Genomic DNA, 26,592 nt, shown 5'->3' on the forward strand with positions numbered 1-26,592 from the left:
TTACTAGTTGGAGGTTATTAGCACATTATACCTATAATTGATTAGAAACATCATACATGAACTGTCAGATAAAATATTTTGTTTTAAGGGCATGTGCCAGACTTCTTGCTCGTCATGTAAGATCCAGAGATGGCAGAAAAACAAAGAGAGACAGAAAGAGATAACAGAGTTATGAGACTGGATAAAACCAAGAGCAACATGCAAAGACAGCAGCCAAGCTGAATCAGTGAGTAAGGATAATTCTTTATTGGTGTTTTGGGAAAATAATAAAGCCAGACCACATTTCCCATCATTCCAATAGGCAGGACTAGTAGACATTACCAGTGAAAGATTGGTAGTAGTGCGCTCGTGGGATTTGTAGTTCATAACAGTCACAAAGGGGGAGCAGTTTGACAATCCACATATGGGAAAAGTGGACACAATAGGCGCGGATACCCGTTCAAAACCAGACATATATGCAGGTCGGGCCACCAATACCCATGTAATGCCAAGAGTTAACATACAGTTACATAGAAAAATAGCACTGTCAAAAGGTTTCTTAGGCGTTTACAAACAAATTTCCCCGGTGATAAAAACACGGCCTGCCGTCAGCCGAGAGAGCTGGGGGTCAGCAGCGGGCTCTCAGGGCACCGGACACAAGAGGCTCATGGGTAGGAGCTTCAGGTGCATCCAGGGAAAAGATAGTCTTCAGACGTGTTATAGGTTTCGTTTGACCCATAGTCTTTTTTGTGTGTGTTTTTCTGTCTTTTTCAAAATGAAACACAAAAGAATAAAGCCTATAACTCCCACAATGCACTTGGGGTCTGGCAATGTGTCAGAGGATAATGATGACAGTGATCAGGCTCATAGGAAAAGAAAGTTTGTTAAGAAGTTAAGATGGTCTTGCCATACAAGGAAAACATGAGGGGAATAGCATCTCCTAGGAAACCTATTGGGAAATGCTGCAAAGAAACAAAAAGGATAGAAACACAGATTGTCATAGTAACAACAACAATGGTTATAGTAGCAATAATAACTGTAGTAGTTACAATAATAAAAAATACATTTAATTCCTGTGAGTAAATTAACAAACACCATATATATAATATTGAGTAATATTATATATATTTATATATATTTATATTGTATTGGGTTTTCTAGAACCTTCCTCCCAAGGTCAATTTGGTAGTTTTGGTAACACATCTTAGCCTAAAAGTAATCAGGAAATTTTGGCAAATCAAAATGTCCTGTTTTATTTCTGACCGAGATCATCAAAGCTCCCACAAGTTTTGAAATGTCTCAGGAAAACAAACAGAGGAAGTAAGGAGTTGCACATTTCCACATTTCTGTTATTTTATATTCATAATACTCATTTCAGTCTCCTGAGGAATTGACAATAATTCCAATCAGCTTGTATATAAACTACTCATATATATTCTTCAAGTCATGTACTTTACATTGATGATCACATATTCAAGCATAAGAATATACACACATATATCTAGTGAGAAATAGTTATTTTAATATTCAATAGTACATTTTTTTCCATATGGTACAGTAGCATTAGGGATCTTTCATGTGGGTTCAATTTGACGGGAGGTTTAGACATACTGTTGTGTATAGATCTAGAAACCATTCCTCTTACTATACCAAAAGAAACAAACAAAAACAAAGTGAGTCGATATAGGCAGTTCAGTAATGTGAGTATGAGTATGTGTGTGTGTGTGTGTGTGTGTGCATATGTGTTTCAGGTAGTGGGATATTGTGAGCACCATGTAGTGGACATAAGAACAGTCATAGAGAGGTTTCTGGTGGGATCACATGCAGTCGCTCATTCACTGCCAGCTGAACCTGGGTGACAAAATCTACACTTGACCCAATGACACTTCACTAGTCAAAACTCAGACAGAGAAAGGGGTTAAGAGAGAGCTTTTTGTCTGTGTGTGTTTGTGTATGTGTGTTTGTCTGTGTGTACGTGTGTGTGTGTGTGTAAGAGAATGCAGAGTGCAGGGAGTGCTCAGACTCCACGGCATAGTGTATTTGTGCGTTGTCTTTATACTGACCATAGAGAAAATAAAGGTCAAGCTTATGTTGGTATTTCAGTATGTATGTGTGTGTGTCTGTGTGTGTGTGTGTGTGTGTGTGTGTGTGTGTGTGTATACATGTGTATGCAAGTGTGTATAAGTTTCTTTACAGCCATACTTCTTCAAGCATTTCAGTATATACATGGAAAGCAGTCTTTCATAACTGTAGAACTGTGTGTGTAAAACATGGTCTCTCTTCTCCTCTCTCTGTCTCTCTCTCTCCTAATCACCCAGGTTAGGACAAACACACACACGTTAAGCTTTAAGAAGGGAATCAAAGAGAAGAGATCAAAATTAAGTGCTTGAATGAACTCACAATAAGAAGAGAACAAAAAAATGAAAACTATACACATATTTTCATCACCTTTCGTCTCGTTCTCGTTTGTCCACAAAAAAATCCTTCCTCGGATCCTCTCGCCCTCCTCAATCACCACCACCACTTTGCCCCTGATTTAAACTTCTTTTACATTCTTCTGCTAAAAAAAGCCGCCTTATCATCCCTGAACTGCTAAAGCCAGTCTGACCGCTAAAATATATCTGAGAATACTCCTGGATTTGTGTTAAAACTCCTCAGGTAGCCCTCGCATTGCAGCCTACACACCCCCTACACCCCCTCCCACCCATATAGAAAATATACAAAAGATTATTTCCAAAATCTTGTCACCTGTCTGAATCCACAAATATAAAAATATACAGTTTCCTATGTCAAAATCTCATGGCTCTCCTCCTCTTTTCTCCTCTTCCTCCACCTCTGCGTCTCCTTCTCTATGCTTGGACTCTCCTCTCTGTCCCCGGTTTAAAAATATACACGTTTTATTTCGGTTATTTCTTGTCATAGAAAAGAATTACACCTGTGTCCTCTCGGCCTGGCTGTCCTGTGGACTGTCTGTAGCTCTGCCACTGGTCACCTCTCTGGTTGTGTGGTGCTAGGGTGAGGTGAAGGTCTATGTAAGACTGGCATAGAGTAAAATGCCATCGGCATTTACAAGCATCTGCCCTTTCCCCCTCCCCCCCCTCCCTCCCTCCTTCCCTCCCTACCTACTGAGGAAATGTGAAATGTTCAGGAAGTGGGGGGTTAAGAGGGGCGGGGTGGAGTGCAGGAAGGGCAAGTGTTGCAAGTGCTAACAAAACACTCAGGACCTGCTTATAACCTGATTATACCTCTAGCCTATAACCCTAACCCACAGGGGGCAGTAGAGTGCCGCCCTCGTTTCAGAAGTGCTAATGTTTGTTTTTCTGTTTGTTTGTTGACTTCTCTCCTCGTCCTCTTCTGCCGCCCTCTCTCTTTTTTTCATTTGCTCCTTCTTCCTCGTCCTCCTCTTCCTCATTATCATCTTCCTCACAGGTCTCCGTGCCGGCTCTCGTACTTGCTGAGGATGTTCCGGCAGCGTCCAAGCTCCTTGCGCATGTCGGCCACCTCCTGCCGTAGTGCGCCGTTCTCACGCTCCAGGAAGGAGGCGCGCACCGAGATCTGGTTCTCCTTCAGGCGCCGGGCGTCGCGTGAGCGCTTGGCCGCTTCGTTGTTTTTCACACGCCGACACCAGTACTTCTCGTCCTGCAGGTAGGGCATGTATATGTTTGAGTGTGTGGGTATTGGAATGTGGGGGGGTGTTGGGGAAGCAGGATTGAGGAGGTAAGAAAACAAGAGACAAAAAGAATGAGTACAAAAATACAAAAAACACCAGTAGCTACACTCTGTATGACGATATGCGCTTTGGCTGCAGAAACACTACTGACATTGACAATGTGGTCAGGGTGCACAAATGGAGTACAGGAAATGTACCTTCTGTTCATTAGGCACCAGCATTTTGCGGGCCTTTTTGATCATGGGCTGAGGCTTGAGCTCGTCGTCTGTGAAGCGGTGCCTCCGGGGGTCGAAGGCCTCCTGGCCTGGCACGCTGGACAGCGCGAGGTCCGCAGGGTCAGGGTCATAGTTCACCATGACATCATTGGCATTGTTACTCTGGCCTGGCGGAGGTGGACAGGATGAAGACGAGGAAGAGGAAGGCTCTGGTGGCACAGCCTGGCCTCCTGCAGAAAGATAGACAGAAATAGAGAGACAGAGAGATAGAGACAGAGGCAGAGAGCAGAATGAAAGAGAGAGCAAGATGGTGATTACATTCTGCATATTAAGCCACGGTGACAGAAGGTGAGAGATGACTAGGTGTGATTCTAATTCACATGATACGAGTGTGATTGGTGGTGACTGACAAGGACAGCAGTGGCATTGAATGGCCACCAGGGGGCAGCAGAGGCCAGAAGATTCAGGACCACAGGCAGGCTGGCAGCTCAAGAGCTGCTCAAAAAATCTCAGCCTAACAGCCACCATTACGGGTTGAAAGCATCTTAATCCAGACAAATATGTGTACGAATGAGTGTGTACGAAGATTAATGTATATATATTTATATGTATATATGCAAACTGCTTAGTTCGTTTAGTGACTGAGCAACACATTATGTGATATTTAAGATAATTATGTACCTATAACTAACTGTAAACAATACCTTCTAGAACAGCCACCATTAATATTCACACTTTTGAATAAATGTACAGGATATTATATTTTCTCGCATTTTTTGTTGATTATATAACATGCTTGAAGTACATGTACTCAGGAAAGAGTTTGTTTTTTGACATTCTTAAGGGATTAAATTGTTTACAAGCTCTTGGAGTCGCTCTTGGGCCACAGAGTCTACTGCATGCCTTTACTTCAGTGCTGCACAGGGTTGTTTTCTGACTTAAGGCAACACTTAGAGGAAGTGGCTGTACTGAACTGGAATGTAATATAGGAAGCTTGTTAGATCAAATCTAGAGCCCCCTTAACCTGACAAAGTACAACCACCCTAACCTCAAATGACACATGTGAATACACACTATGCAATGTACTCAATAGTTTAAAAAAAATAATACAGTCCTGTATCAGCAGTATAAACGTCATGAACATACACACACACACGAAAACACACACACACACGCACACACACAACCACACACACACACACACACACACACACACACACACACACACACACACACACACACACACACACACACACACACAGAGACACAAACAAAAGCATCTTCCTTCCCGCTGGCATCTTTGACCACCCAACAGCAGCCTCTTCCTCCTCTCACGAGGTACAAAAACAGGGAACACAGCTGTCCACACACAAACACACAGACGCTAACACAACACATGTTCAGACATACATACACCCACACATGTTCTGCTTGTGAAAGACTTTTTATATCCAGAAATCAAAATTTCCCATTTGCTGTGAAGACAATTCACATGCTGGCGCTAAATGATGGAAGTTATATCTGTCTATCTGGGATCCTTTGCTAACTCTCTCTCTTTCTCCTGTTCTATTTCTTTCTTTCTTTTAGCACCTCCCTCTCTTCCTCTGCCCCTCCCTTCCCTCTCTCTCCCGCTCTATTGCTCTCTGCAGCAGCACGTGACAGGGCGCCTGCACATGGCCCGTGCGTGTGAGTGAGGGAGAGTGAGAAAGAGGGAGAGAACACTACCAAGAGAAACAGAAAAAAAAGAGTGGGACAGAGAGGAAAAAGAGAGAAATAAAGAGAGGGAGAGAGAGATAGATAGAGCGAGAGAAAGAGCCATCAGGATGCGAACAGAAAGAGAGAGCTATCAAGAAAGAAAGAGATAGAAGGAGAAAAATAAAAAAGGAAAGCCAGAGAGAGAGAGCTCTCAAGAGGAGAACAGAAAAACAGGGAGTGCTATCAAGAGGAAAACCAAACAGAAGCGAGAGGGACATAGAAAGAGAGAGAATGAGAGGGAGATAGAGGAAAAACAAGCATGCAAGGAGAGAAGAACCGATGGAGAAAGAGCAGGTTTAGGAGCACGGCTTAAGCCTGTCCTCTCTGTGTTCTCTGCAGACGACAGATGAACCCTGTGACTTCTACTCTGCTGTAGTCAAGACTGCATCCCTTCCTCTTCTGGCCCCCTTTGTTTGCTGGAGGCCTCCGGCTCCCCCACTTTCATTAAAATGTACAAACCCCACATTCATTTTTTCATAATTACTTTAAGACCAGTCCAAATACACATATATTATACTCATAAATGGAAGTTATGTTAAAGTTTGTGAATTTACATTAGACTTACGGGTGTTTGTGTGCATGTCTCTCTTTCTGTTGTGTGTGTGTGTGTGTGTGTGTGTATGTCTGTGTGTATGTGTGTGGTGTGTGTGTGTGTCTCTGTGTGTGTCTCTGTTTGTCTGTGTGTGTGTGTCTGTGTGTGTGTGTGTGTGTGTGTGTGTGTGTCTGTCTGTCTGTCTGTCTGTCTGCCTGCCTGCCTGCCTGCCTGCCTGCCTGCCTGCCTGCTCTCCCTTTATTTATCCCTAAGCTGTAGTAAGCTGTGCAATCTATAATGGTCCCTGCGTGGCTGAGACCAGCATCCCGTCTCACTGTTCCACTAAGCTGGATTCTGTGTGTGAGTGCATGTGTTTTGTTTGCCCGTTCAGGAACCCGAAGCGCACGTATATTTAGCTACAGATTATTCATTTTTGAACAGGTGCACTGTGCACAGTCCAACATTCAGAAGACAGTAGAGATGTGAGGGACACAGCTGTAATGGGATGACAAGGAGAATGCACTAGTGTACAGGGCACTACGTTAGTGGACACACACTTGCACTCTGTGTCAACACACACACACATACGCACATACATACAAACATACATACATACTTACAACAATAACACACACACAAACACACTCAAGCATACATACATACTTACAACAATAACACACACAGAAACACACATGAACCTCATTCCCTCAAATAGAAAGATTGATATGTTAATATATAAATGCACACTGACAAATGTGCATGCGCACACACAAACCCAAATCTTTGTGCATAAAATGCAATAAATATGACAGATGAGTGTCACTCAATTATTCAAACACACACACACACACAATAACACACACACACTTACACACACACACCAAGACTCAATTACTCAACACACTCAATTACTCAATTACACACACGCATGAACACACACACAAACTCGTACCATGTAGGCACTCGGGGCCTCCCAGCATCCCCTGTGGGGGGGGCGGCGGAGGCTGCGGAACGTCCAGCCCCAGCAGTGAGGAGGAGGAGGACGAAGACGACATGGAGGATGAGGATGAGGAAGAGGAGCAGGGTGGTGGAGACGCGGCGGAGGACGTGCACTGGGAGCTCTGGCTGGGCACGGCCGACTGAGAACTCTGGGAAGGGATCTGGGCGCTGGCACTGCTGCCCGAGCCACCGGGGCCCCCCGCGGGCATGCAGCCCATGCCGTTCTCGGTCAGAAACTCCTCCAGGTCCATGTACTGCAGCTGGAACAGGCCGGTGGTGTCGCCTGGCAAAGTACGCTCCCATAGCAACGGGCCCAGGAAAGCTGACTGCGTGGCCGGGCGTACAGAGGATCCAGCCCCATTCCCACCCACTCCACCCACACCCTGGGAGTCTTCGTCAGAGTCCAGCGGTTTCTCTTTATCTAAGAGAGCAAGAGGAGGAGGAGTAATAGATGGAGAAGAAGGGGGAAAAATGTGTTATTACAAGTTTGTGAAGGGTTGAAGGGTTGAAGACTAGTTAGACCTCCACTCTTTACCATTATGACCTTCTTGGCTTGATGTATAATTATCAAAGGTGTGCACAAATTCTCTCTCTCTATTTATTTATTTATCTATCTATCTCTCTGTCCCTCCCTCCCTCACTCCCTCTCTCTTTCCCGCTCTGTCTTAATGAAATGGCTGAGAGGAGACCTCCTATTAGTCCAACCCCAAAGAGAACTCTCCTCTTCAGAGGAAGAGCAGCAGATGCCAGCGCTGGAGAGTGTAGTGGTGAGACTAATATACCAGGCACTGGCGAACACTTAAGCCCAGTCACAGAGACCTGTTTCTGGCTCTCAATCGCCAGTAAATTGCGAAGACAGCAGGAGGATAGTATGGATTTGCGAAAAATTTGGAAAAGTTACAGTTGTGGGGTTAGATAGGAAAGAAAAAAAATTGAAGTGAGTCAGAGAGAGAAAGGTGTGCAGAGAGAGAGAGAGGGAAAAAAGAGAGAATATGAGTAGGAGAATAGGAGAGTGGGAGTATTTTAAGAGTGTTGCAGATAGCCAGCTGGAGTGGCAGGAAAAAGAAGCTGGCATTGAGAGAGAGGCTTCGATGCCAGGAGCAATCTACAAAATCATTTTCTTTCTCGTTCTCTCTTCCCTTTTTATATCTCTTCTCACACACACACACACACACACACACACACACACACACACACACAGATGCATCTGTGCATAAACACTCTCACACATGCATACACAAACACACATACCCACAAGCCATCGCACACACACGCACACAGAAATAAAATGCAGTGTTAAAGCAAAGGCTTCTGCTCAGCCCAGCAGAACAGCAAAGACTCAGGCCAGGCTAGTCCTTCAAACTCTGGCTAAACTGGAGAGCCATCATTCCAGTTCATCATCATCATCATGGCAAAACACACACACACACACACACACACACACACACACACACACACACACACACACACACACACACACACACACACACACACACACACACACACACACACACACACACACACACACACACACACACACACACACACACACACATACACAGTTTGAGAGGAAGCCCTCAGGTCCAGAGGTACCACAGAAACCCCACTAGGGGGTGATATAAGCAATTTGTGTAGGTGCCAGTGAGTATGTGAGTCTAAAAACAGTAGCTGAGTTGATCTTAGTTTTATTTTATCCTGTAGCAATTGAGCTATTCTGGTATGAAATGCAAATCCAAATGACAAAGAAATATCACTATAAAGAAAACAAACACAAAGATATCTTGGAAACAACTAAATTGGTTTATTTTCTTCTTCCATGTATGAGTGAGTGTGAAAGATAGGGGGAGGGAGGGAGAGGAGAGAGAGTGAGAGAGAGAAAGAGAGATTATGCATGGAAATCAGTGTTAACTAGAGGGTGATTGTGAGTTTTTGTCATAATTTGAGGGACACATTTCCAACTCCATTGATTTAATCTCTTAATAGCATGGCAGTTAGCTGAATACATTCCCACAGATTTATGACTACACAACCACTGTGTAAAACATTATAAAACGTTATTGTGAAACCAGTCGTAGCAGGACATAAGTGCATCTAATATTTCAATAATAACCCATCAAAACACAGAGCTTACACACACAGATAGAGAGAAAGCGAAAGAAAGAGAGAGTCACCTTTTATTTCGCAGCAGTCTTTCCCTCGGTGGTCACCTTTGATTGGGAGCTGCAGGAGGGACTTGAGGCTGGCCATGGAGTTCGGGTGGCCATTTGGAGTGGTAACGGACGGGTTGCCGGTTCCGAACTGCGGGCTCGCCCCAGCTGGCAGCTCCGGTGGTAAGAGCTGAGTTAGCGGCCTGGACATCGTTGATTCCTGGTGTGCGTTTGAGGTCTATCTCGGTGGCTGGGGCTGGGACTAATGAACAAATGCGCCAACGAAAACTGTCAGTGGCTTAGCCTAGCTCGTCTAATGGAGACGATATGAGTAGCCTACTGTAAAAATACAGCTATAGACGGTTTACTGATTTGCACACCCTTGTGCAAAGTGAAGGGCTGTATAAATCATCAGTGAAAACAAATCATTCAAGTATTAGGCTAACATCCACATTGACAGATGTGCGAAATTATGTTGCCTTTAAAATAGGCCTACTGATGGACCCCAAAGTAAACCGTTAGTTTGAAAAATGTATTTAAAAAAATCAATTATCTCGATTTAGACTTTCGGTCTCATCCTCTTGACAGACGCACAGCCACCTTTAAGGGCATTTAAAGCTTCCTCCCCTCGCTAGCTCTCCTCCAGGATAAACAAAGTTGGATATCTTAAACTTGCGACGTTCCTCCACTTCTTTTAAGAGGTCCATTCATTTGTCAGTATTTGTCTTTACATCAGTTTGATATTCCTCATGTCCTGGGAACAAATGTTTCCCGAAAAATACAACGGTTGAAAATGACAGGCGTCCATGTAGTCGGAGAGAGAATTGCCACCAATAAAGGCAAATAACATAGGCCTCTATGCTTACTAAAGGCCTACAATTCTTCCAACAATAATCCTGCAAAAAAAGATAAATTCAGGATAACACTAAATTGCTAGACGTTGAACCTAATGCAACCAAGATATTTTTGGATGAATTTACCAAAAATAAAATAAAACGCGGAGGTCGAGGTTTGATTGCTGCGGTTTTCTTCTCCGTTCAATGTTTCACCTTCGCTCTTGCTCAGTCTTTCACGCGCTTTTCCTCCGCAAACCAATAAGAAAACGCGAGCGCTGGAACCGCGGCGAGAGTCAGCTGGAACGAACACGGGCCGCTCTCGTGACATCACCTCTCACAGGGAAACAGCGCTGAGGGAGGGGTTTGCTTAATATTCATGCTTCACACCTCCTTGATAACCTCCCATCATATGATGAACGATACCCGCCTCCAAGCCACAAGCCAATAACAGAAAATCACCCAATATATTCATATGTTGAGGTACGCCTCTTACATTAACCCATTCTTTAAATTATTAATTTGCAACATAGGCTACATGGTTTTAAAACACGTTGTTATTAATCGGTAAACCGACAAGATCGGGAAGTAAACTCAAACATTTCCTCAGCTTAATAAGCGTGAATATATAGGCTATTATTTCGACATTATTTAGGCAAACTAGCGTCCAACAAATATACCCCAGAAATAAATAATAATAAAAACATCTCACAGTAAATTTCTTATTAACCTACCAACTGTCCAAGAGCTTCAGCTGAAGGTTTGATCAGGATCTCCTCATATAAGGCCTACAGGTTGATCATGGTGTAAGCTGTTGTCGTTGTAGCTGGTTTGCTGATGCCAAAAACGTGAGCGTTCGTGTTTTGGCCGACAGAAATATCTCTCCTCTGTACCTTAAGACCAAGTTCTATACTCAGAGCAAGCACATGGACCACGCACGCGGGAGTGCTGCTATGGACAGTCAAGAGCCGACGCCATTGGTCCAAAGTAGGTCAGTTTCTACCTTCCTCGGCCTCCTATTGGATATAACTAGGTCGATCGCTCCTCCCAGTCTCTTCCCCATGCGAGTGCCGCGTGAGACAAGTGTAAAACAACAGCACAGCGGCTTCACGAGACTGTGGATTAGTGTTTCACTGCCACATCCAGACATCAGATGGAATTTGGTCTTCCATGTGTTTCTCCCACTTAGTTCCACTGATAGAAAATAAATACAAATAATCTAGCTATAAGAGCATCATTTAGGCTCCTGAATCTAAACTTGCAACACTCCTAATAATTCTGATTTGGAAACAACACATAGCCTACTTTATAGTATGTGTGCATTTGTGTGTGAGAGTAAAGAGAAAGAGAGGGGTAGAGAGAGAGAGAGAGCACAGACTGTTGCAGTATGAAGGGGCAATGTGTGAGCCATGAGGTGCAGTTAAGTTAGAAACAATCAGCTGAGGACAGGTATGGTTATGGGGCATATCTTGTTAATATCATTATGGACACCATCAGTGTTTTAACCTACTGTGACTGAATAATATAGTTAGGGACATAACACCTGTAGAGAATTGTTAGAAAGGCCCAAACACACACTGCAACAAGGGTGCGTCCTTGACCACTCATAGATGCAGCTTGGTGGTATATCTGGTTGTGGCTTGATTCATTCTAAAGGTCATTTGACCTTACATCCCACAGATACGGCCATTGCACTGAGGTCAGTGACAACCCCTCCTTGATGTGCAGCAGTGTACTCGCTCACTCACTTCTGTGTCCTGGTGTCATGTTTGAGTGGCCATTTCATGCTGTCTTGTATGCTGAATTGCTTCTGACATTTATAAAGCCACATGCACAGAGACAGCACATTAGTAGTCACAAAGAAAGGACAGGGTTAATGATGCTTCACAGTTTGTGAACTATAACTTTCACCAATGAATAATAAATATGACATGCTTTGCTTTACAAGTCATGCGTTGCGAGTTGGATAGGATATTTTCATTGGTAAACACATTTTCATAATGACTGGGTTGATGCCTCATCACATTCACAAACACGCAAGCAATCAGTGTTCATTAGCACCATCAGATATCCAGCTGCCTCCTCTCAGTGCACATCATGGGTCCCCTACCTCATAATCTCAGCCATCTAAACACTGGCCTTATATTGCCATCTAGTGTATTCTGACGGCATTGCAAATAACAAAAAAGAAAACAAATAATTAACTAAATTCTCACACTGGGATGAGCACACTGGAGGATAATCTCAAACAAACAAATCTCCTTAACATTATTATTAATCATCATGATAATACTGATTAATTTATTGATTACAATGGGATAATAACCGATTTTCACTCCTCCTCTTAAAGGGCCTTCCAGCATGAATAGGTTGATGGCTTCCGCTAGAACAGGCAGCAATGAAGCTCTGATGTGGCACAGTAGTTCTGCCAGGAGGCGTTGTGTCTTTTCCCCCTAATTGGTTGTGGCACCTCACAGGGCATGTGCCAACATACGTGAGTGTGGGCGGTCGGATGGGGCCCTGGGTGCCAGGTGGAGACCACCTGGACACATACTCATGAAAGACAAAGCATTCAGACTCTGCATTCATTCCATCCAGCAGTATAACACTGCTAGTATTTCAGCCTTTAAAATCATGAACAATTTTCAAATAATCTTCACCTTTACATTTTGGACTAACTCTTTTCATAACTAATTCAATACGGCAAAGGTGCTATATAAATGAGGTTCAATTTGAAGTGTTTATGTTCCATAGCGGCACATTCTGTGATTTCTGAAATATCAATTTCCTTACGTATTCAGGTCTGACTATGCAGTTTTTCACATCGGCAATTACCAATAGTCAAACAAAACACTACATCAAGCAATCTTTTTACCTTTTTATTTGATTTCTTGAGGGTCTCAACATCTTTTGTAGGTTTAGGGAAAAAAAAGGATAGTCGTTTAGTATTTATAGTTCTTATTTTTAGTTTACAGAGGAAGAACAGGGGAAGAGGGGAACTATAGGTCTGTGTGTGGATATGATCGTGTTGGGAGACTAGGACAAACAAATCCAGAGAGGAGGGAGAAGAAAAAAAAATATCACATGGATACACTTAAAACCCCTCGTCTTACACGGATAACCCCCCTGGTCACACCCCACCCACCCAGCACAGAGTAAAAATGATTAAAAAAAGAATTTATACTTGGAATATAAAAACAAAACAAAAAAACACAATAATATAATAAAATATAATACGAATTGTACAGTACAGGGTGGCTGATCCCATCTCTTGTGTTCCAAAACCTCGACAACAAAGACACTTGGAACGGTTTCATCTATGCAGGCCCATGGTTTCTTTCCTCCTTCTCTTTTCATTTTTAATCAGCAATTCAGAAAATGGCCTCTACCGATGCATTCTACCCTAGATCAAAACGCTGTTTCTTTTCTGCACATGATTTTTGACGTCTTTACTTAAGGGTAAGTGTTTGGGATTCTTTGATGAGGGATTATATTATTCACAGAGTTAACCTTCACAACAACAGTGTCTAAACGTGTTATCCTCGATGATCAGACTACATTGTTTTTTTAGTTTTTTTTTTCAAAGACTGACCTGACTCATCTCCACCCAGCCATTCACCTCTCTCGGCTATACACATTGGCCAATACAAAATGACCCCCCCCCCCCAAAAAAAAACAACAGCAAAAAAAAAAAAAGCACAATCCACAGTAAACAGAAAAACTACACTTATCAAAAGAAAGACAGAGACTATACTTTTGGAATAACAAGGGAAAACTAAACAGGAAAAATAAAATCAGTACTGTTTGGATTAATTCACTCATATTTGAATGCATTCATTACCGCTAAACAGATGTTACGGAAAAGGATATGGTGAATGCATCTAAAAAGGACAGAGATGCTACGAAAACAGTCACACTTACTAGAGTACTTTCCCCTTTGAGGAATCCAAGTTAGAGCTCCATGTCTTATATTGATGTTGCTTTAGATGCAGGCCGGAAGAGTTTATGTTAAGGGTGAAATATATATCTAGAGGCATGTCTTTCTCCAACACTTATGTCCTATCCTCCCCCTTCCCCATCATCTTAAAAACACCCTAGATATCTTAGGTCTTTTTTCTTTGTTTTTTTCTTTATTTTTAATTAAAAAAATATTTAGTGCCTGTACTCAGTCACCACAGTTGATCTCTCGCTCTGGGCCTCACCAACTGTCCCTTTGGGAGACATCTGTATTTTCAGGCCCCAGTTCCCAGTGGCAGCAGCACCCACCCGCCGGCAGGCAACCCTATGCCTCTCCAGCAGGGCGGCGTTCCAGAAGCGTGAGGGGCAGCGTGGGCAAGAGAAGCAGCCCTGGTTGAGATGGAAGGCCCGGTGACGGAGTGCGCTCAGGAGCCGGCGCGAGCGTTTACCACAGACGGGGCAGGTGAGTCGCGCCTTTTGGCCAGTGGTCCTGGGGGGGTGGCGTGTCGCATGGTGGATGAGCAGGGAAGCATGGCGGGAGAAGGTGGTGCTGGGGCATAGGGGACATGGGAAGCGCTTCAGGTGGATCTCCAATGACTTTAGACCTCTGAACTTTAACCGACCCACGCGCCACGTCCCTCCGCTCCCAGTCCCGCCTCTGGAGCGGAGAATCTGAGCCAGGATCCATTTCTTCCTTTTCAGCTGTCTTTGAAGTCTGCGCTTTTTCCTTCGCATCAGTCTGTATTTTTTTGAGTTTTCATGGTTCATATAGCCCATCAGTGACCCCCTGCTGTTCAGACTAAACTTTTTTTTTTTTTTTTTTTTGGGGTGCGTGGCTTCCCCCTGGTTCTGAGGTGGGCGCTGCTGAGACTGGAGGGGGGGCAACTGAAAGGGCTGCTGGTGGTGGTGGTGATGGTGGTGCTGCTGCTGCTGAGCAGAGGAGATTGGAATGAGAGGTGGCGCGGGGCTCAAGATGTTGGAGGAGCTCCCTGGATAAACATGCTCCGCTTTTAACCCCAGTGGTTGCTGGTGGGTGGAGTGGTGGCCGCTGGGGGAGTAGTGGTGCTGAGAAGACGCACTGGAGCCGGAGGTATGAGGACCTGACTCGGGGACATAGAACAGGGGGGAGTAGCCAGCTGGCTGGGGGAGGGGCTGTTGTGTGTGGGAGTGGGTGGAGTGGGATGGCTGCCCCCCATGAGGCCCACCGTCTGAGGACAGGTGGAGGAGGGCATTAGTGGCTGCTTCGCTCTCGGACACTGATGATCCTGCGCCCCCAGAGGCACTTCCTCCTGCACCAGAGGACTGGTTTGTTGGGGGCTGGGACAAACCGTGCTGTGACAGCCTGTGTCGGGTCAGGCTGTTGGAGTATGCAAAGGCTTTCCCACACACCTCACAGCAAAAGAGCTTTTCCCCCCCATTTTCGTGGACCGTTTGATGATGGGCCGTCAGATGGAAGTGATGGCGGAAGGACTTCCAGCAGATTTCGCAGGTGTAGAGCCGAGCAGGGGCCTGGTTGCCTGTGGCGGTGTTGGATCCTTGCGAGTTATCCTGTGGATACGAGTAATATGAGCCCGAGTTTTTTTGATCTCCATGCTGGCTGATAACTCCTCCATGGTTTTGAGCAGAATTGCTCTTAGTGTTACTCTTTCTTGGCCGAAAATCCCCTTTCAGATGTAGTTTTGTGTGTCTCTTAAGGCTCTGTGCATAGCCAAATTCTTTCCCACAAAGGGAGCATTTGAAGTTCTTCTGACCTGAATGCACGGTCTGATGTTTGGTGAGGTGGAAAGGCTCTCTGAAATCCTTCCCGCAGACGTCACAGTGGAACGGCTTCTCCCCTGTGTGAACACGATCGTGACGACGGAGGGTTTCACGTCGGCTGAAGCCACGGCCACAAACGGTGCACAGGTAAGGTCTCTCCCCATCAGAACGTGGTCCACTTGGGTGGCGCCGTCTACGCTTGACAATAATTTCACCAGGTCGGGGCTCTCTCTTCTGCCTGGGCTTCCTGGGACGTTTGGGTTTGGCATTGGGATTCTGCTGGTTAGGCTGCTGAGCTGGATGGGACAAGGGCATCATGGAGCCGCTCATGCATTGGGCACTTCCGGCGCCTCCTGTTCTGTACGACTTGTCCATTTCAGATGTTGAAGATGGGCCGCTAGGAGATACCCCCATGGACCCGAAGCCAAGGCCTCCCAGCAAACCTCCAATGATATCTCTTCTCTCCTCACGACCTTCGTTGTTCAATTCTGCAGGTAACGATGCAGCAGCAGCAGCAGCTATGGCAGACATGGCACTGCTGGTGACTTCATCTTCAGAGTCATCCAGAAGGGAAGAGAGGGGAAGGTGAGGCTGCTGCTGTTGGTGGTGATGGTGTTGCTGCTGGCTCTGAGGATGAGGGTGTAAGGTGGGCGCCAGGGGAGCTTTCCGGAGTGCTGGACCGGTCATTCCACTGCTGCAAGACCCATCAGCAGAGTAACAAGGAGATGGATTTCCCTGTTGGCGACGGTAGTCATCAACTCTGCATGATGTTTGGTAACGATTCCTGTAATCCGAGCCATATTTTCCCTCAGTTTTAGTAGTGACGCCAGAAGTTCCACCTCTTCCTTGCTGGTACAGACCATCACAAGACATTCCAGCTCCACCACGTTCTTCAGTTTTCCCATAGCTCATTCCTGATCCATCTCCTACCTGTCTGCTGTGATATTCTCCACTTCCTCCTGACTTTCCATCTGCTGAATTCACAGAGCTGTTACCATCACTGCTTCTAGAGCGCCTACTCGGTTTGCCACAGGTACCAGAAGCTGCATGATTGAGCAGAGAAGTGCTTTCCCTAAAGCAGCGTCCACATGCTGGACAGCGGAACGGCTTCTCCTCATGGATCTTCTCGTGTCTTGTGAGGGACTCGCGGCGATTGAAAGACCGCTCACAGATACCACAGGCAAAGGGACGTGCTCCAGAGTGGATGACTCCATGCTGAAGGAGATGGCCCCTTTTCTTAAAGCCCTTTCCGCAGTCTGAGCAGCAGTAGGTCCGCTCTGGGCTTGGGCAGGACGATGATGTTGGGTCTGGATTGGACTGCTGGTCTCTGTGATGAGCATTTTGAGAGATCCCATCCTGAGTTGAATGAGGGAGGCTTGTATCAGCTTGGTGATGGTTAGCATTGAGATTGGAGCTACTGCCACTCCTTGCACCCTCTCCATCTCCACCATGGGTGCGTATGTGTCTGCGAAGGCTAGGAAGGTGCGTGAAAGACTTGCCACACTCCCCACAGTGATACAAGGGCTCTGGTTCTGGTTGTGTGGGAGCTGGAGCCATGGGAGGTTGGTTAGCAGGCTGTTTAGAGTGCTGTGAGACATTGCTAACTAACACTGAGGCAGAGCTAGAGGATGGGGCGGAAGAGGAGGAGGAGGAGACAGTTGAAGAAGAGGAGGAAGAAGGTGTAGAAGAGAGGATGGATGAGGGGTCTCCAGCAAGACCCCTCAAACCAACCCCTCCAGCTCCTCCAACCAGGCCGGAGGCAGTATCATGACCATGTCCTGCAGAGCTGCTGTGGCAGCCAGGGTTACTGCTACTGCCGCTACTGCTACTGCTGCCATCCGTTTTCCTCTGGGGCAGGTAGCCGGCCATAGCCTTCTTTCTCCTGCTGCCACTACCTCCACTTCCTCCTGCCCCAGAGCCACTTTCTCCCTTCCCTTCATCCTTGGGGACAGATAGATGAAGTGGCAAAGGAAGAGGTAAGCCCGCTTCTTGCTGCATCAGGGAAGCTAACTGGTTGGAAGAGAGCACTGGAATGCCTTGAAAATCAAAGCCTCCCAGAGGTGAGGGTTGAGGGGCTGGGTGTAGCGGGTGGTGTGGATGGCCATGGGAGTGGGGGTGTGATAAGGCATGAGGTGGCAGCTGCTGTTGTTGCTGTGGGGGCTGGGGAGTGGGATGTCCATGAGAGTGTGAGGGATGCAAAGCTGGGGGGGGCGCTAAGCCTGAATTTGAATCTCCAGCACCTTGGCCCAAACCCAATCCCAGATGGTTATGGGTGCCTTGCTGTACCAGAAACTGCTCTAAGCTGGCATTTGCTGGCACTCCAGAGAGATAGTACTGATTGGCAGCAAGCATGCAGCTGAACTGCTGGTGTAAACTTCGAGCATCAGACTGGGATCCAACAAGTGGCTGACCCAAGGAGGCCACAGTGCTGCTGCTGCTGGGGGGGTTGTTGGAGGTGGACGTTGAACTAGAGGGTGAGGGTGAGGAAGAGGAAGGTCCAGGGGATTGGGGTACAGACAGGCCAGGGTGTAAAGGTGGTGGTGGGGGCGCAGATGTCACAACTCCTCCGATCACGCCTGAACTTCCTCCACTGCTTCCACCGCCGAAGTCAAAGCGGCCCATCCCCGAGTGGAGTTGCTCCTGGGCCAAGGCGGCTTCGGCAGGGTGGAAGGGTCGCAAGAACTGGGGGTATCCAGACGAAGAGCTCCCGCTGCCACTGCTGCTGCTCATCTTGCTTGACTTCCTTGAGCTCTGTGATGATGAGGATTGAGTCTGCTGGGGTAAAGGAGGAGGGGGTGCACTCATTTTGGCAAATATGGAGGAAGAATCTGCAAAGGCATTACTCCTGGAACTCTGCAAAGATCCAAGGCCAAGGCCAGAGAGAACAGAGGCCTCACTCTGCTGCTGCTGTTGCTGCTGCAACTGCTGCTGCAGCTGCACCTGCTGCTGGTGCTGCAACTGCCTCTCCAAACCCAGGCCTTTGAACTGGTGAGCCTGGTGTCCACTCAGCATTTCTAAAATGTCCATTGGGTATTTGCCGAACTGGAACATTTCCCACTAGCTGCTCAGGGGCTGCTGATGGGGCTGCTTCCCGTGGCCCAGCCTCTTTTAGAGGACAATCCCACCTCCACTAAGGCAAGCAGGAACAGTTCCTCTCGGATTTATGCCGCTCTTGCAAAAACAGTCCGAATGCAGTCTGCTTGAAGGAAGGGTGTAGTAAATCCAAAAGGCTCCCAAAGAATCGACACCGGACTGTACAGCACAGTGAAAGGGGGTGGGGGTGGGGGGGTTATTTTGTGGTGACTGTCCCTATAGGTCCACTAATGAATAATGCTATATAAATTAAAAGATAACACAGGAATACTACCGTCTGGAAGGATTATTAGTAAAGTCTGATGTTGTACTGGCTTATTGTCTTTCCTGATAAAACAACTCTGGGTTCTTTCTGTGCTTTCCAATTTAAAATTGCCGTTGATCGTGGAAGTTTAAATTAAAATGTACCTACTAGACTCCAGAATGACAGATGTCAAACAGAAGTTTGTGATTAAATAATAGAAAGTGAGATATGCTAAAACAAAAACAAAGCTCTACCGAGCAGAGTGCCCAAAAGTGTCCAGTTAGTGTCTACAGCCAAAATCTTTAAAACTTCATAAAGTTCATGATATGCAGGTCAACCAACTGTTCCAACTTAATCTTGCCAGTTAGGATTTCCCCCAGTCGTCTTGAGAAACTCCACAGACACCAGGATGTCCTTGAAAACACTCAATCCTCCAGAGTTTTCCTCTGTGAGCCAGGCACAGCGGGACTCCACTTCCACCTCCTCCTGAGTGTCTCACCTTCTCCACCTGGCCCAGGGTTTATGCAGAATCTGAGGGACAAACAGAGCAGATGGTTAAGTGATGTTGGGTCAGTTTGACACAGACACATGTATAGAACTGCTCACAATGTTTTGTTAAGGCACTGAGTAAAATGAAACATTGCATCGCCATCCCACAATTTTCAATGCGTTTACTGCAGTACAGAATCTCTTCATAACCATTTCTTTAAGAGCATTGATAATGAGTCATGTCTTTCTGGAAACTCATTTACAGAAACTGAGCTCAAAAGATTTACCATTGACAAAAAACAGATCCAATAGTGCCAGATGCTAACCTCACATGCAGTTTTGGCAGTAGCTTGTTTTTAAATAACAAAGTTTCCCCTTTTGCAAAGCCTTATTGGCATACCGATCATTAAGAAACATTCCACTTTCGTCATTATGCTACGGAAGCCCATTTCTGGCAATGTGTTGAAGACAAAACAGATCCTGTAAGTATAATGACAAACTTTTTCTAAATAATGAGTTAGCATCTCAGAATAATGACAAGAGACAGATTATACATTTAGACGTGTTTAATTGTTTGGGACAAAAGAAAACTAAAAATCTTTGAACATCTTCGATGGAAGTTTAAATTCATAACTGACCTGTGCTGAAGTGTATAAAAGGCAATGTATCAGCAAATGTGGACTAACGTCAGAGCCCTTTCACTAGCAAAACATGAGCTGGAAGGTAGGCCGTAAATATTTCTTAACTTATTTAAATAATACAGCAGATGTGTGTCCATGAGGTGGGTTTAAATGTAAAAATGCACCATGTAAGCTGCCAATAAGTATGTTTTTTAGAGGCTTACAAATAGTAAATAAAAGTTGTCGGCAGGGAAGAGCTGACTGGTAAAGTTTCTGATAGTATATCCATTGCGCATACGGAGAAGAATCATCCTCATGAAGAAGCTACTGAAATTGCACAGAGCATGAAGTTCTTTGGACTTAAAAGTAATTTAAACAAGGCAGCTATATCTTTCACAATTGAATCTTTGGATGGGGTAGCGAATAACTTCATGAATAGACATTCGATATACATATGAAGGACAACTTCAATGAATTTCAGTCCCTGAACAGGTTACGTAGGAGTACAACAGATAAAAGCAGTCTTTGACTTTTGTATTCCTGTCGAGATAATGATACCTTAAAGATTTCGCCATTTCCCTGATATGGCTGCACCAAATTTAACGAATGACCCCCTTTTTTAAAGGTAATTAACGGTCGATTTAGGATATCCGATAAAACAACTTTCCATTGTTTGACCATCACGCCTCATTTGTGGGGATTTTCCCGGAATCAAGTGGAGTCGTAAAACTGATTTATATGTATAGTTAAACATAGATGTGTTAACAAGAGCGCAAAATATAGTACCTTTATAGGAGTAACCCACAAGACGACCCCGCCCTCCCAAAATCATCAACTAGGCTATACCAATGTTTCACTGAAATCATTTTCATATGGCAATTCAGTAGACAACGTCCAACCCTGGATGTAAAATTGTTTCACCAGCATCCTTGTTTGTAGCCAGTCATTGAATCAATACCATACCAAGTTTGCTTGTTGCACAATTAATAAACCACTGCCACTCGTGAAAACCACTGCCACTCGTTAGCTTTCCTTGCTAAAATCTTTTCAGGAAAGGTCAAAAGATGCACAGTAGTAGAAAATGCTCAAAATGAAATAGCCATTATGAAATTTTCATTGAAAACTAGCAAACTAACAAGTTAATAGCCATCCCACTTGCCTTGCAAACGCCAACAACAGCACCACTGGTGATAGGCTACATTTAGCTTGCTGTGCCATAAAAAAAATTATTGCGTTTCACATTTAATATTTATTCAACCAACTGTTTCTTGTGAACTTGCAATTCCAAAGAAATAGATGGTGTTCCACTTAAACTGCAAAACACATTTTTTAGCAATCCAATATGGCTTAATATACTTGGCTATATACTGAGTAATATAACTGATAGTGTTGCATTTGAAGATTACACTATGACACAAGACTAACTGATAAATAAGTTAATCTCTTACAAAAGACACAAAGACTTTGTGGTTTACTCTGATGTAGACTTCTACTAGATGCCTAATTGGTATGATTGCTTTTGTTTTTTAAATTAATTTCTAGCCCATGATGTCAAAAATGTCATTTAAATGTAAAGGATATATTATTCTCTAAATAAATATTTAAAAAGTAGGTAATGCTGTACATTAAGGTTAACAAACCTTAACAAACATTAGGCTAGTTTAAATGAACAAATCCATGACTTCAGTAATAATCCTTAAACAACATTAAAGTGCAATTCATAATTTGCTGGTCTGTGTAGGCCCATGTTTCCTTGATTATTATAACATTCTAACATTTAGTAGCATATTAAATGAAGAAAGCATCATGTTTCAGCAATCTGCCCAAAATTGTAAATGGTTCCACCTCCACCACATAAGAGCTTCGGCCTTAGGCGAGGAAAAGACAAATTATTACCTAGTAATCAAAACTCCATCAGTAAGAGAACCATTTGTCCACAATCTCTATTACAATTAGTGGGGGGGAGGAATTGGGGGAAGGGCAATGGCTGCTTAGACTGCAAGTAAAATGTCAAACTTATCTTCACCAAAACTATTATAAGCCTGAAATAAGGGCCCAGTGAAGTACCCTTTGACACTTGAAACAAACTGCATATATGTAATGTATGAGCAAATACAATGTAACAAATGTGTTGTGCCAGTGTGTAATAGGCTATGATGTCAGTGTAGCGGCATGGAACATTTGGGGGTGGGGGTAGGGGGGGACAATTCTTGACCTGACATCAATGCATGATTTAGGCCTGTCTCCTTTAGTACCTTTTCCTATTATTGTTCAGATAGGCCTAATATGGGCAAAAACAGGTTTCCAGTACAAATCAAAATGTGTAATGCATGCTGACCATTTTTGCTAAATTAATGGGACTCACTGAGACCTGAAACCAAACCTAAACGCACCATTAGCTACAAGCCCTCCCCCAGTCTCGGGCATGGAAGAATACCATAACTTGAGTGGCAGCTACATAAGGCTCCAATCTGTACAGAATAATCTGAGTGGTGTCTACACCAAAGCACTCTTATTCTGTTGGTACAGCAAATCAGTTCATGTATGCAAAGAATAAATAAATAGTAAAACGTTTGAAGCAGACAATTACCTTCATAACTTTAATTTCCAGTGGACTATGTACATGCAAATTGTTTGCAAGCCGCTAAGTTAGCAAACATTCTGCCGTTTCTATGGTTATCATGCTGCTTCCAGTCACATGGACTTTCCTTTATACTCAGGATTGCAAGAAACACACAGAAACAGCCAATTTACTAGTCTTACTTACAAAAATATTAATGGCAAAATTCAATATCCAAGTGACTACTTAAAAAAAACAGTATCCGTGCATCAAAGTAGAATCTACCTATACAACAGTTTTTAACAGAGATCCCATAATGAGTCTTGATAGTGATTGTCTAACCTTAGAGTTAAATCATATACACTACTCAGTTACAGAACTGTAATGCTTGTATTCTATACCAAATGTACACAAGGACACACCGTACCAAAACCCTTATCATGTAACCCCCATGTAGCACTCATAAATACACAAGTCTACAACACATTTCTTAACGTAGACAACACCACCTTACACAACAACAAGAACAAAAACATAGTAGGTCATGATCTAATCTGGGTTCTCTCTTTAATTACTTAGGCCTAGCATGAACTGTCAGGTAGTGTGAACTAAGCCACCACCTCAGGTAGGGCTATCTTTTCTGAGTGTTGACGTACAAAAAGACAGGACTAGCAGTTAATGCACATGTGATGTCGGTGCTGGCAACAGATGCGGATTTTCTCTCTCTTTGGAGGATTTTGGGGAAACAGCCTATTACCAAACAGGGCAGTCAAACTATGGCGACATGGTCGACATGACAGGCCTCTAAACTCAGGTATGGAATAGAGCGGATTACCTGATTTGCACTTTGGCCCAGCAACATTCTCTGTTAATTCACAGACTGTCATTTTTAGAAATGAATCATCAAAGTCCAAAATACGACGCTACTGAAAATAGCCTACACTCAGTCCCTAACACATATTGTGCAAATGGCCTAACGTTTAAGGTATAACGTTAACACGATCATAAAAAAAAATCTAAGGCGTTTTAAAAATAGTTTTGAAAGCCCAAATGCAAATGAAAACTTCCTTATCAAAGGAAAAAAAAAAACACTGTCTTTCGTGCTCTGCGGGGTGGTTATTTTGTCTGTGCTGCAGGACCATTCACTCGCTCTCGAGTGAAATTGTAGGCAATATACTGGAAAAATTCTACATTCTGTATCAACATAAACAATAACTAGGTACTAATACAGCTTCCTGGTTTAGATGGCAAACCAATAGCTTACCTGAAGGTTTGGCGGGTCGTCAAGCGATCCGAACCTGATGCTCCACAGCGGGAGGTTGAACGCAGAATTAAAAAAGGGGGGTGTAGGGAAGGGGGGCAGCCGAATTTCTTCTTTAATCACATTTCTTGGTACCACACCGGCGATATTAAAAGCAAAAAATCCTTTCATGCAACATAAAAAAACAACAATAATGTGACATTCGGTAATAGCTTCACAGCTAACACTCGGGCCTTTGCGTTAGTTACTTCTCTGATTTTCAAAAGCAAGCGTCGAAGGATAAAAAATATAAAATGTATACTTCTTGAGTACACAGTACCCCTGAAGAATGTTATTCCACTTGGCCAACAACGGAGCTACCCATCCAAGTGAATACAGGGTTTCGTTTTCATCTCGCTTGCTAACTTAGCTAATTAAGCTATCTGGCTAGTTTGATAGCTGGCGCTGATGGCTGGCAAAAAAACAAGGTATCCCTAACAGTTCGCTTGGGAAAAAAATAGACTTTATATGGTTAAGCCTTGCATAAAAGATTCCAAAAACGGGAAGCACACACAAAGGCGGCATCCGAGTTCAGGTTAGCAGGTCATTTTCTTCCTCCAACCGAAAAACACCTCGAAGGCCTCCCCATCGGCCCGACGACAGCTCTGTTTTCGACCCGTTAACCAAACCCAATTTCCGCTGGGTTAGCTATCTTTCAAATGCCGAGTATTTTGTCCTTTGCATGCGCACTCGCCGGTGTATTGCTTGTTTACCCGCTATTGTATGTCAAAATGTCCTCATTATTCATAACCATTCATATTTAAGTATTTTTTTTCAGCGGAATATTTTCCGCCCCGTGTCAATTTTTGGTGTCCCCGTCTTCCTATGAATACTTATGTTCGCTTGACTTCAAAGTGGTCGTTTCCGGTATGACATTTGGTTCCGGGTAGTGTTACACGTTTACCTGCCCGTGCTGCTGCCAGATATTTCTTTGTTTATAGAATTTAGGGAAATTCAAATGACACTATATGTTGATGGTGGAACGTAATACATGACACACATCTGGATTACTTAATGTATTCGTTGACATTTGTATGGTTATTCCCGTGTGTATATTTCTCTGGAGAAAGTTATACAGCAAGCTAACGTTTGCAAAAGTAGCCTATGTCCTCATGGTATGGTCAGCTTCGAGACCTGACAGCAAAGAACAATAAAATGTGTCCAGCACAATAGAAACCTCTTGGCTGCTCACAACTCGAGGAGGCATGTTCACCTAACGTTAGAGCAAGTAACCGGATTTAAAGGACTGAGCGAATTTATTTTCCTTGATTACGTAAATTATTATAAGTTGTAATCTTTTTATATCAATGGTAATATTTCAAACGAACTAACGTTACTATAATGCGAGAGGCACATGCGTGGTGGTTATGACACAAACATACTTCCTAGAACAGAACGAAGCCAGATGTTCATGACATATGCGATACAAGGTCATTAAATATAATTAATTCATAACATAAGGCAAGTGGAACAACCCCTAGCGTATCACGGTTTAAAAGCATGGTCGAAATCGCGGAGTCCAGGAGTGCACCCGGGGTTTCTAACATTTCGAAGCCATTTTACCATGCTGCCTTCTGCCTGCACGAAATCCCCGCGACCCGGCCCCTCAAAATGGCGAACGTCGGGAACGCCTCACTTGCTGGAAGTAGGAAAGGCGCATGTCTGGACAGCCTAGGTGAAAATATGCTTTGAACTTGTGGCTTCAAAGCAAATAGGCATATCCAAGGATACACAATAGACGATTCAGCTAAAGAAAAAACATAGAACGACTCATTTAAAAATAGGTTATGAAAAGTTTAGCCTAGTCAAAACATTAAAGGATCCTATCTTTCCATCGATCTACAAAATAACTGCTATGTGTGATAGACAAAAGGCCAGTCTACTGCTACTGTAGATGGCACCTTGTAAAATTGAGGTAAACCGTTGTCATCACATACACAAATAAAACAGTTCACTCGTTGTATTTTTTTTTTATTTTTGTTGTTGTTATCATTAATAACATTATTCTACAAATGTAGGATACCACTGATAACTGGAATTATTTCAATTTGTCGAAACAAAGAAATTGGGATGATCTTATTCTGTAACAAATACACACATTTCAGAGGTATGCAGATTAATACATATGTCTCACTCTCCCAGGGCCAATTCAGCCCTTAATTTCAAAGATTTGTAGTTCAGTCTTTATCAAAATGTCATGCTGCAAACTCATCATGGGAAAAAAACAAGGTAGGCCTATTTGAGGGCAGCCTAAGCCACTCACAAAATATGTAACTTTGGCTCTCATTAGAGTATGCAGTCACTCAATCACACATACACACAATTATAGACTTCCCTGACATTAACAGGCACACAAAGCCAGGGTTCAGTATAAGCAACTTAATATAGCTACACAATAACAATAGGCTATCTCTCTTCAAACCTAAGAGATTATTATATCT

The 26,592-nt window shown here is 44.0% G+C and overlaps 2 protein-coding genes across 4 annotated transcripts; both read right to left on the bottom strand.

Moving 5' to 3' along the window:
* Nucleotides 1-3,111: 3,111 nt before the first annotated feature.
* On the bottom strand, nucleotides 3,112-11,011 carry dbpa (D site albumin promoter binding protein a). 2 transcript variants are annotated; one of them, XM_080837106.1, is made up of 5 exons: nucleotides 10,865-11,011; nucleotides 9,322-9,559; nucleotides 7,104-7,571; nucleotides 3,847-4,094; nucleotides 3,112-3,618 (listed from the first exon to the last, which is right to left on the bottom strand). In XM_080837106.1, exons 2-5 carry the CDS (start codon nucleotides 9,506-9,508, stop codon nucleotides 3,403-3,405), a joined length of 1,119 nt encoding a protein of 372 aa, XP_080693232.1. In that variant the 5' UTR covers nucleotides 9,509-9,559; nucleotides 10,865-11,011; the 3' UTR covers nucleotides 3,112-3,402. The 2 variants fall into 2 exon arrangements, with proteins under 2 accessions (XP_080693232.1, XP_080693231.1); XM_080837105.1 differs by lacking the exon at nucleotides 10,865-11,011 and having other exon boundaries at nucleotides 9,322-10,368.
* A 2,273-nt stretch (nucleotides 11,012-13,284) lies between these two features.
* On the bottom strand, nucleotides 13,285-25,768 carry znf865 (zinc finger protein 865). 2 transcript variants are annotated; one of them, XM_080837086.1, is made up of 2 exons: nucleotides 25,715-25,768; nucleotides 13,285-19,713 (listed from the first exon to the last, which is right to left on the bottom strand). In XM_080837086.1, the coding sequence occupies exon 2, from the start codon at nucleotides 18,894-18,896 to the stop codon at nucleotides 14,283-14,285; it is 4,614 nt and encodes a 1,537-aa protein (XP_080693212.1). In that variant the 5' UTR covers nucleotides 18,897-19,713; nucleotides 25,715-25,768; the 3' UTR covers nucleotides 13,285-14,282. The 2 variants fall into 2 exon arrangements, with proteins under 2 accessions (XP_080693212.1, XP_080693211.1); XM_080837085.1 differs by lacking the exon at nucleotides 25,715-25,768 and adding an exon at nucleotides 24,116-24,977.
* Between the last annotated feature and the right edge of the window lie 824 nt (nucleotides 25,769-26,592).

The sequence above is a fragment of the Sprattus sprattus genome (genome assembly GCF_963457725.1).
Source record: "Sprattus sprattus genome assembly, chromosome: 4".
Classification (NCBI taxonomy): domain Eukaryota; kingdom Metazoa; phylum Chordata; class Actinopteri; order Clupeiformes; family Clupeidae; genus Sprattus; species Sprattus sprattus.